The sequence below is a fragment of the Arvicola amphibius genome, chromosome 17 (genome assembly GCF_903992535.2).
Source record: "Arvicola amphibius chromosome 17, mArvAmp1.2, whole genome shotgun sequence".
Classification (NCBI taxonomy): Eukaryota; Metazoa; Chordata; class Mammalia; order Rodentia; family Cricetidae; genus Arvicola; species Arvicola amphibius.
In genome coordinates, this window is record NC_052063.2 from 42,498,021 (window position 1) to 42,509,599 (window position 11,579).

The 11,579-nt window shown below is 40.7% G+C and overlaps 1 protein-coding gene across 1 annotated transcript; it reads left to right on the forward strand.

Moving 5' to 3' along the window:
* The first annotated feature begins 220 nt into the window (after nt 1–220).
* Nucleotides 221–10,273, forward strand: LOC119803685 (lysozyme C-2). The gene is made up of 4 exons (XM_038315104.1): nt 221–429; nt 2,248–2,412; nt 8,853–8,931; nt 9,398–10,273. The coding sequence occupies exons 1-4, from the start codon at nt 294–296 to the stop codon at nt 9,462–9,464; spliced, it is 447 nt and encodes a 148-aa protein (XP_038171032.1). The 5' UTR covers nt 221–293; the 3' UTR covers nt 9,465–10,273.
* The last annotated feature ends 1,306 nt before the right edge of the window (nt 10,274–11,579 follow it).

Here is an 11,579-nt window from a genome sequence, read left to right on the forward strand (position 1 = left end):
AAGTCCTCATTCAGAAGCAGAACTACCTCTTTAACCTTAAAGAGCTACAAATTTAAGCACTTTAAAATAAGTACTGTGCACTTATTCCTAGGCCCCCAGAACATCTCTTATCAAACTTGTGGGAAAAGAAGGTCAAATACTGAAACTGGCAGAATTGTAGGAACTTCCTGCTTTACACATAGCTCAAAAGTTAGAGACCACAGCTGCAGGAGAAAGGAGGAACCTGGAGGATGCTTAAATACCAGGCTTGCTTTCTTTAGTCAGCCTGCAGCAGATCCAGCTTCTAGGTCAACATGAAGACTCTCCTCACCCTGGGGTTCCTCTTGCTTTCTGTCACTGTCCAGGCTAAGGTCTATGAACGCTGTGAGTTCGCTAGAACTCTGAAAAGAAATGGAATGGATGGCTACAGGGGAGTTAGCCTGGCAAACTGTAAGTTTCTTCTTAGATAAGCAACCCCTACAGAACAGGTATAAGGAAGCAATGAGTGGGCAGAGTGGGAACTGGAGCCCATAAGCTTTTAGAATCTTGTGTATTTGACTTGGTTTGATTAAAAACTAAAGTGTTTGTCATTTTCATCAGAGATACTGGGGTGAGGACATGCAAGGGACACCTGTGCTAGGCTAAGGTGATAGGACCTGAGGTGCTCTTGGAGTGACACTGGGTTTTCCAGTTGCTACAGACTCAATAGTGCACAGGGGGCTGAGAAAAGGTGGGAGGACTCGCTCATTCAGAACTTGAGTTCTCAGAGCCTGGGGTGACTGGTATCTGTCTTCATTGCTCTTACTATGGTATGAACCTTTTGAAAGAAAACTTTTCAAAAATTTTGAACTTCCTTTATAGGGCAGAGGATCTGATTTCCTAGTTGCTGCTGAAATGAGGTCTGATGAATCAGAACATAAATGACTTAATATGCTTCTTCATTATGGGATGGCCTTTCATTCTGTACAATGGAAGACAGAGATGAGGAAAAGTTGTTCATGACTTACTCCCTCTACATCATTGTAATGAGAGTGCTTTTCAGATTCAATTAAGGCAGCTGCTACTCAATAACTAATTGTCCCTGAACAAGTGAACAGACAGATGTATGAGTGGATGTATGTATGTGTGAATGAATGGGTGGATGGATGGATGGAATTGCAGAATAACCCTTCCTAGTCTAATGCTCTTGCTTTCAATATTCTCACCAGCCATTTGTGAAGATACACACTCCTGGAGTCCAAGCAATGGGACACTGAGGCAGGAGATTGCTTGTTCTGTGCAAAAGTAGGATACTTAGTGACACAGAAAGAAAAAAAGAATTCTATCTTAACATGAAATTCACCTTGTTATTAGAACATCTCTCTGAGGAAATCCTCATTTTTCTAATAGCTTATATATTTAATATTAATTTATAATTTTTTTTGGTTTTTCGAGACAGGGTTTCTCTGTGGCTTTGGAGCCTGTCCTGGAACTAGGTCTTGTAGACCAGGCTGGCCTCAAACTCACAGAGATCCGCCTGCCTCTGCCTCCCGAGTGCTGGGATTAAAGGCGTGTGCCACCACCGCCCGGCTTAATTTATAATTTAATATGAATATTAATTTATAATTTATAATTTAATATGAACATTAATACTAATTTAGAATTAATCATATAAATATATTAATTATAAACATGTTAATTATAACTATATTAATCTATGAAATCCACCTAACTACTATTTGTGTTTTTATTTGAGGCAGAGGTGTATTGAAAGATGGGGGAGGGAAAAGCAGTGAAAGAAGTAGCTATTTTATTTTGGGGAGCAGGGAGCATAGTCAGATCTTGCTATGTAAACCAGGCTGGTGTCAATCTCACATAGACTCAACTCTGACTACCAACTGCTGGGAATAAAAGTGAACACCACTGTGACTGCTTCATCCGTTTGGATATTTTAAAAGTACTTATCCTGTTTATTCTCAGTGCAAATTGATTTGTCCTCAAAGAGATTCTCTTTGGGATACTTGAAAATCACATGCTGACTAGGTATAGCAGTTACACCTACTTGAAATGCAGAGGCGTAACAATAACTTGAAGCCAGAGACTACCGTGAGTAATACAGCCAGACCTGGCCTGAACTAGTGGTAGCATGGTTTATAACTTAATCATATGATTTTATTTATAAAATAAATCACTTGTAAAATACAGCCATCTCAAGGAGCTAATTTTGGTATCCAATATGAATCATTTGCTGTTGTTGCTTATTGATCAATATTCTTTTTTTTCCCTTAGGGGTGTGCCTGGCTCAGCATGAGAGTAACTATAACACACGAGCTACAAACTACAACCCCAAAGACCAAAGCACTGACTATGGGATATTTCAGATCAATAGCCGATACTGGTGCAATGATGGCAAAACCCCGAGAGCAGTGAACGCCTGTGGGATACCCTGCAGTGGTAAGACAGGGCAGGGTTAGGGGGATAGGGAACAACCCACCTGCTCTTATGTGCAAGAGCAGAGATTCTGTGCAGGAGACACACTGATGGAAACATCAGGAGCCTGGGAGACTGTCTTGACTGTTAGAAAGTCATTGTTAAGCACATCTATTGCTAACTGGGGGATCCAGCCTCTGGTCAGCACCCAGGGTATGCAAAAATTCATGTATGTGTCAAGGGCTAGACTTTTCTAGATGAGGGGTAAATAAGGAAGCATATGCTTTCTGATGGCAGCTTTCTCTTTTGCTTCATCTTAAATAATTCTCTTCATAGAGCTACATTTTTTACATATAGCTACATATCTCTTTACATACATACATATATACATCATACATCTCTCTCCTACATGGCCATACTTCTCAACAGGCAGCACTTTACACAGCTCCCAGACACAGCTCTTCCACACAGCTCTTTCTGGCGTTCACACACACACACACACACACACACACACACACACACACACACTTCTACATCATTCACCCACTCTCCACTCCCTCACACTTCCTCAGGCTTCATCTTCATCTTCCACATTTCTCTCCTATGTCAGTATGAATAATGGAAACTATCCTAGTGTTACTTCTATTCATCAGAACTATACAGTTTAAGCAGAAATTATCTTCCTGAGATAAAACCATACACAGCTATATGTGTGCCCAATAGATGGAATATTTACATGAGATAAACACAAGCAGTGGGAAAACATCCGTAGCAGTTGTTAGGGAAGAAATGAAGTGGCACATGAGAGAACTTACAGACAGGAACAAGTGGTCATTTACAGTCAGTAATTCCATGGTCTTACCAGGTGGCACTCCCCATCAGAGAGTCATTCATCTGGTGGGTCAACCTGCTGAAAACTAGTTGTCACCTGCTGTATACCTCCACAGCCCTCTGTGCATATAAAGATTAGCCAAGGAAGACATTAGTCTTAGGGCATAGCTTGGTGATAGAATACCGTGCCTACCACTCAGAGGGCCCTGGGTTCTGCCTCCAAAATCACTGAATGAATAAACAAAATACATAGTGCCTGGGAAGACAGCTTAGACAGAAGAGTCCCCTAAGCCTAGGTTTAACCCTCAGCACCCAAATAAAAGCTGAGTTTGATGACATGCATTTGTAAGACCAGGCCTGGGGAGTCCAAGACAGGCAGAACCATGGGGCTCACTGGCCAACTAGCATAAGCCAGTTCCAAGGGCAGATTCTATCTCAGAAACAATGTGGACTGTCTAGGGAACAGTTCCTGGGACTTTACTCTGACTTCTACATACACATACACACATGTACAGGTTCACTGGCACATATATCACCACACAGAGACACACATGTTAAATTAATAAAAAATTAAAAAATAAAGAGTTGGCATCATTAAAAATGGATGGGAGTTGTTTGACCTGTACTCTCACATGCACTCACCAGTAAACAGACACATAATTAAAATTAATAAAAATAAACACACAAAAGTTGTCATTTTGTAACTAATGAAAGTTTCTGAAATATGTACTCATTAATTGTAAGTGGCTTTATTGGTGTTTGTCCCGAATATTTCCTTTCTGACTGTTTACTTAGGAGTAGTTATAGATATTGTTGTAAGTCATTGTTGACAGAATAAATTTTATTATAAACATTTCTAACATATACACATGAAAGTATTACTCTAATATGATGGAGGAGTGTCTATGTGTTACTTTCACTGGTTAATTAATAAAGAAACTGCTTGGCCTTTTGATTAGTTTGGATAGGGGATTATCACTCTTGTTGATTTTTTTTCAAAGAACCAGCTCTTTGTTTCATTGATTCTTTGCATTGTTTTCTGTGTTTCTATATTGTTGATTTTAGCCCTCAATTTGATTATTTCCTGTCTTCTACTCCTCCTGCGTGAGTCTGCTTCTATTTTTTTCTAGAGTTTTCAGGTGTGCTGTTAAGTTGCTAATGTGAGCTTTCTCTTTTTCCTTTATGTGGGCACTTAGTGCTATGAACTTTCCTCTTATCACTGCTTCCATAGTGTCCCTTAGGTTTAGATATGTTGTGCATTCATTTTCGTTGTATTCATGGAAGACTTTAATTTCTTTCTTTCTTTCTTTCTTTCTTTTAGTTTCGGTCTTTCTTCATTCCGTCCGTAGTTCCTTCATGCCGTGTCAGGACATTTACGGACATTCTTTCTTTCTGTTCTTCATTATGCCTTACTCTCTTCTTCTCTCTCGCTCTCTCTCTCTCTTCTTCTCTTTCTTTTCGTCTTCTTCTTATTTCTTTATTTCTTTCTTTCTTTTTCTTGATCCAGTTTCCATGCGATTTGTCGGCTTTCTGGGAGTAGTATTGTGTTAAATTCAACTTTACTCCCATGGTGATCTGATAAGACACGGGCGGGGGGGTTAATAATCCAATTTTTTTTTGCTATCTCTGGAGGTTTGCTTTGTTACTGAGTATGTGATCAATTTTAGAGAAGGTTCCATGAGATGCTGAGAAGAAGGTATATTCTTTTCTTTTTGGGTGGAATGTTTTATAGATGTCTGTTAAGTCCATTTGATTCATTACATCTGTTAGTTCTCTTATTTCTCTGTTAGGTTTCTGTATAGTCAACCTGTCTATTGGTGAGAGAGAAGTGTTGAAACATTTTACTATTAGTGTGTGGGGTTTGATGAATGATTTAAGTTTTAGTAATGTTTCTTTTACATATGTGGTTGCTCATGTATTAGGGGCATAGATGTTCCGGATTGAGACTTCATCTTGATGAATTGTTCCTGTTATGAGCATAAAGTGTCCTTCTCCATCTCTTCTGATTTATTTTAGTTTGAAATCAATTTTCTTTTAGAGATTATAATAGCCACACTGGCTTGTTTCTTAGGTCCATTTGATTTGAAAATCTTTCCCAATTCTTTTTTTTTTTTTTTTTTTTTTTTTTTTTTTTTTTTTTTTTTTTGGTTTTTTCGAGACAGGGTCTCTTTGTGGCTTTGGAGCCTGTCCTGGAACTAGCTCTTGTAGACCAGGCTGGTCTCGAACTCACAGAGATCCGCCTGCCTCTGCCTCCCGAGTGCTGGGATTAAAGGCGTGCGCCACCACCGCCCGGCTCTTTCCCAATTCTTTACTCTGAGGTAGTGTCTATCTTTGAGGTTGAGGTGTGTTTCTTGTAAACAGCAGAAGGCTGGATCCTGTTTTCATATCCATTCTCTTAGCCTGTGTCTTTTTATAGGTGAATTGAGTCCATTGATATTAAGTGATATTCATGACCAGTAGTTGTTAACTCCGGTTATTTTTCAGTAGTAGTGTTTGTGTGTTTCTTTTCTTTGGGTTATGTTGATTGGGGGGTTTATCAGAAGTCTGTGTTATTATGGGTGTAGTTAGCTTCCTTGGGTTAGGGGTTTTCATTCTAGTACTTTCTGTAAGGCTGGATTTGTGGATAGGTATTGTTTAAATCTATTTTTTCCATGGAATATCTTGTTTTCTCCATCGATGGTAAATAAAACGTTTGCTGGGTATAGTAGTCTGGGTTTGCATCTGTAGTTTCTTAGTGTATGCTGCACATCTATCCAGGACCTTCTGGCTTTCATGGTTTCCACTGAGAAGTCAGGTGTAATTCTGATAGGTTTACCTTTATATGTTTCTTGACCTTTTTCCTTTGCAGCTCTTAATATTCTTTCTTTATTCTGTATGTTTTGTGTTTTGATTATTATATGGTGAGGGATTTTTTTTTTTGGTCCAGTCTATTTGGTGTTCTGTAAGTTTCCTGTACCTTCATAGGAATATCCTTCTTTAGGTTGGGAAAGTTTTATTCTATAATTTTGTTGAATATAATTTTTGTTCCTTTGAGCTGTAATTTTTTTCCTTCTTCTGCTCCTGTTATTCTTAGGTTTGGTCTTTTCATGGTGTCCCAGATTTCCTGAAAGTTTTGTGTTAAGAATTTGTAGGTTTTAATGTTTTATTTAATCAATGAGTCTGTTTCCTCTATAATATCTTCAGCGCCCGAGATTCTTTCTTCTATCTCTTGTATTCTGTAGGTTTTACTTGTCTCTGTAGTTCCTGTTTATTTACCCAGATTTTTTGTATCTAGATTTCCCTCAATCTGTGTTTTCTTCATTACCTCTATTTCAGTCTTCATGTCTTGAACTGTTTCCTTCATCTGGTTCATTGTTTTTTCTTTTTCTTTTTTTTTTTTTTTGAGGAATTTATTTATTTCTTCCAACTTTTTGTTTGTCTTTTCTTCCATTTCTTTAAGGTAGTTTTTCACTTCCTCTTTAAAGGTCTCCATCATTTTCATAAAGTTATGTTTAAAGTCATTTTCTTATACTTCTGTGTTAGGATGATCAAGTCTTCCTTTGTGTGCCTGCTGGGTTCTGGTGTTACCATGTTGCTTTTTAGGATGTTGGAGGATTTCTTGCATTGGAACCTGCCTATCTCTTCCTTCAAATGTGACCAGCAGTGTCTTGGCCTCTTGGTCCAATCCTTGCTGGGCTGTCTCTTAGGTCCCCTCAGTATTGGAGCAAGCTGTGTTTCAGGGTTCCACTGAGCTTGCAGGCCAACAGGCAGGTGTGGGGGCCGGGTGGGTTGAGAGGTAGCTCAGGCGCAGGAAAACTCCCTGCTGGCTGGCTAGAAAAGCCGAGGGAGTTGGGAAGGGACCCCTGGGTTTCGTTTCACTCAAGAGGTCCCAGAGCAAGGAACATCTGGCTGTCCAGCCCTGTGGCTATTGACATACCTCCCGGGTCCCCTCAGCATTGGAGCAAGCTGTGTTTCAGGGTTCCACTGAGCTTGCAGGCCAACAGGAGGGTGTGGGGGCCGGGTGGGTTGAGGGGTAGCCCAGCCACAGGAAAACTCCCTGCTGGCTGGCTCCCAGGTCCCCTCAGTATTGGAGCAAGCTTGAAACTTATTTTTTCAAAAAATGAACAAACAAGGTTCATATCAGGATTGAAGTCTGGGATGGTAGGACTTGAACTCATATCATGATAGAAGTAATATGCAATTTTTAGTGCATGAATAAAATTGGTTGATGTTGCTGTGTTGTTCCAGTGAGGTGAGTGAACTCAAGACTTGTTACATTTTAGTCAAGCACTCTAAGCGATGATCTATTAATTCCTACTTTGTTAAACCTGGTTGTTAACATTTTCAAGAGAAAAGAGATTGTGGAACATTTTTGTAGCCTATTTTGCCTACTTTTATTTTTTTTATTTTTTTATTTTTTTTTTGGTTTTTCGAGACAGGGTTTCTCTGTGGCTTTGGAGCCTGTCCTGGAACTAGCTCTTGTAGACCAGGCTGGTCTCGAACTCACAGAGATCCGCCTGCCTCTGCCTCTCGAGTGCTGGGATTAAAGGAGTGTGCCACCACCGCCCGGCTTTTGCCTACTTTTAAAGGCATTTGTCCACTCATCTACAGTCATTGAAAGGGACTAGAATATCATTCCCCACTTAAGTGTTTAGAGAGTTGATGTAACTGGAAACCTTTGGACAACACTCTTCTAGACTACAGGTCTGTGCTGTAGGTGCAAGTGAAGTTATATTGTGCACATATGTATTCACACAAAAATACAGACAGATTTTTACATTTTTTGAAACAAATTAAATTATACTTGTCTAGCTTCATAAAATGGTTATTACTCAAACTACATCCATGGTAACAAGTACTGGCCTGAATTCTCATCTTAAACTGCAAACAAAATTGCAGTAGCAATATTCTCTATGTTGAAAACACACTTTAGTCTTGAGTCTTAGAACACCTGGCTCCTTTTATTTTACTGGTTATAAATCCCTAGGAAGAGCTTTATTCACACAAAGCTTGTGCATTGTTTCCTTTCTTAAAGTATTCATTTATGTGAGTGTGTGTTTTGCCTGCATATATGATTGTGTACCACTTGTGTGCCCAGTACTTGTGGAAGCCAGAAGAGGGCTCCCATTTCCTGGAACTGGAGTTACAGACACCAGAGAGCTGCCATGTGTGTGCTGGGAATCAAGTCGTCTGGAAGAGCATCCAGACTCTTAGTCACTGAGCCAGCCTCTGTTTTTTTTTAGGATAAATTTTCACTGGTATGCCTAGGTGACAGTTCCAGTGAGGTTTTTTTTTCAGTGTGAGAAGGAAGAGGAACTTCTCTCACGTTAGCTGAAGTACCACAGCCTCCGTGTCAATTCATGCTCATTACTACAATGTGTTCTCTACTTTTTATCAGTGCTGGAATCCCAAGAACACTTTACCTCTCAAGTATATCCCAACCCCGAGGGACTTCATAAATGAGAAATAAAATAACTTACACCATTTCAACAGAATAGAATCAAGAGAATCTGTCCCCAGTAATCACAGATGCATGAACACTTGGAAATCAATTCCTTGTATTCACTGCTCCTTGTCACAGAAGAAAGCTGGATGGATCTGAACTAAAATGGGTTCTATAACAGTTCTTGTCATTCCTTACCCTTGTCTTTCAGCTTTGCTCCAGGATGACATCACTCAAGCCATACAATGTGCAAAGAGGGTTGTGAGAGATCCACAAGGCATTAGAGCATGGTATGTAGGAACTTTGGAAGGGGAAACTGCTGGTTCTGTTGTTCTATGCAGCGAGTCTTTCTGAGACCCAAGTGTCATTCTGAGCACTGCAGGTACAGCTGGGGTCTTTCTCTACATCATTAGTATTAGGGAATTTCTCCAGATTGTGAGAATTCCACAGATGACAATATCCTTGTTAGGCCTCCGACTATTTGTAGATCAGTTAACTGCTTTTTGCACATGATATTACATTGACAGTGAGGACACTGGGCTCTGCTCAGGGCTTGGAGAGGATCACACTTTCATGTAGACATAGCTCCACCAGCAGTTTTTGGTGTAGCTGTAGCCTGTGTTTCATACCAGATCTTGGTCCAGCACCCAATCTCCATTAGTGACACTTTTACACTATTTCTCCCCCCAAGTTTTAAGAATATGTATGACAGAGGAGACAAGTTTAACCATTCTCCCGTCTCACTTTCCTCCACAGGGTGGCATGGAAAAACTACTGTCGAAACCGAGATCTCACCCAGTATCTTCGGAACTGCAGATTGTAACTGCCGTGTGCTTCCACTTCAGCTCATTCTGTCTCTTTCTTGCTCTAGAAGTAGTTACAGGAAAGGTCACACTTTCTTGGTTTCCCCTCATATAAGCAGCCTTTGAAAAGAATCAAGAGCAAAATGGAGACTGTTTCCCAAGAGGCTTAATGCTGACTAATGTGTTCACTGTTTTAATAAAAACCTCCATTTTTTTCATTAACCAATGCAGCAGATGCTGGTGACAGTGGTCTAACACTTCAATAGTCATACACATCTTTATCAGTTCTTCACAGATGAAGTCACTCACATGTAGTTTCTTCTAACTTAATCTTCATCTCTCCCTTGTTGGATTCACACACAACAAATCTTAAGGAGACAAGTTGATCTTGGGTGAAATGGCAGCTGCGTGAGTTCCCAGGCTTGTGTGTGATCTCAGCACCCAGACAGCTAGAACAACCACAGTGTGTGGCAAGGTGGGTTTTTAAGGGAACAGAACTCTGTGTGGATAGAGCTGAGACTGCCTCAGCTCAGAAAATTGTAATGAAATGTGTGACCTTTCAAAAACATTTTCTTAGATTTGGCCACTTATACTGCTTAAAAGTAAGTTCTCAACTCATGTGTCGGTCTGTTTTAATTCTTGAGAGAATGTTCCCATTCCTCTTGCTGATCATGAGGTCTTCCAGACAGATTAGTTACTGTGCTAGCTCTTAACTTTCTTAAAGCAACTTCAAGCATATCAGCTAACTCTGAGACTGATGAGTTTGGATCGGCAAAACTAAGTGCATTGTGAAAAATTACAAATACCCATTAAACAATTTCAATGCAAATCTTGTCTGTGTTTACTCTCATATGTTGTCTCTGTGGCAAAATTGTTTATGTATTGGGAAAATCAACGTGGTACTCTTACTAGGGCTTATGGTCTCACCTATTCGCAGCCAGCACTTCTATCAACTACACATAGCCATTGTCTACATCCTCATCTATACGTGGCATATACCTACATCTTCACACACACACATAGCCTTCATCTATATACATAACCAGCTGAACATTTTCAGGAATTCAAAAGCAAGCTGATCAGTCTGCCTTGTCTCTAATAGACCCTTGACAAGTAATTCTCATATGATGACATCCTTCAATCATGCAGACATGAACCCATTGCTACAGTGACAGCCATTCCCTGTGTGCTGTTCAAGCATTTGCTGCCGTCACTTTCTTTCTATTTGTCCCACTCACTCTCTGTATCTATAATGGTTTTCTGAGGCATTTTAAAGTGCATTAGAAACATCAAAGTTTATTTTTTATTTTTTAAAATTTATTTATTTATTAAAAATTTCCACCTTCTTCCCTCCTCCCATTTCCCTCCCACTCTCCCCTTTCCCCTCCCTCTCCAGTCCAAAGAGCAGTCAGGGTTCCCTGCCCTGTGGGAAGTCCAAGGCCCTCCCCCCTCCATCCAGGTCAAGGAATGTGTGCATCCAAACAGACTAGGCTCCCAAAAAGCCAGTACATGCAGTAGAATCAAAAACCGGTGCCATTATCATTGGCTTCTCAGTCAGCCCTCATTGTCAGCCACATTCATAGAGTCCAGTCTGATCACATGCTCGTTTAGTCCCAGTCTGGCTGGCCTTGGTGAGCTCCCATTAGATCAGGCCCACCGTCTCAGTGGGTGGACGCACCCCTCCCGGTCCTGACTTTCTTTCTCATGTTCTCCCTCCTTCTGCTCTTCATATAGATCTTGGGAACTCAGTCCAGTGCTCCAATGTGGGTCTCTGTCTCCATCTCCATCCATTGCCGGATGAAGGTTCTATGGTGATATGCAAGATATCCATCAGTGTGGCTATGGGAGAAGGCCAGTTCAGGCACCCTCCCTCTGCTGCCCAAGGACCTAGCTGGGAACATCTCCTTGGACACCTGGAAACTGCTCTACAGCCAAGTTTCTTGTCAATCCTAAAAAGGCTCCCTTGATTAAGATATCTTCTTCCCTACTCCCATATCCACTCTTCCTCCATCTCAATCATCCCATTCTCCCAAGCCCTCCCCAATCCTCCCCTTCCCCTTCTCTCCCCTTCTCCCCTTCTCCTCACTCCACTCACACCACCATGCTCCCCACTTTTGTCCTGCGATCTTGTCTAT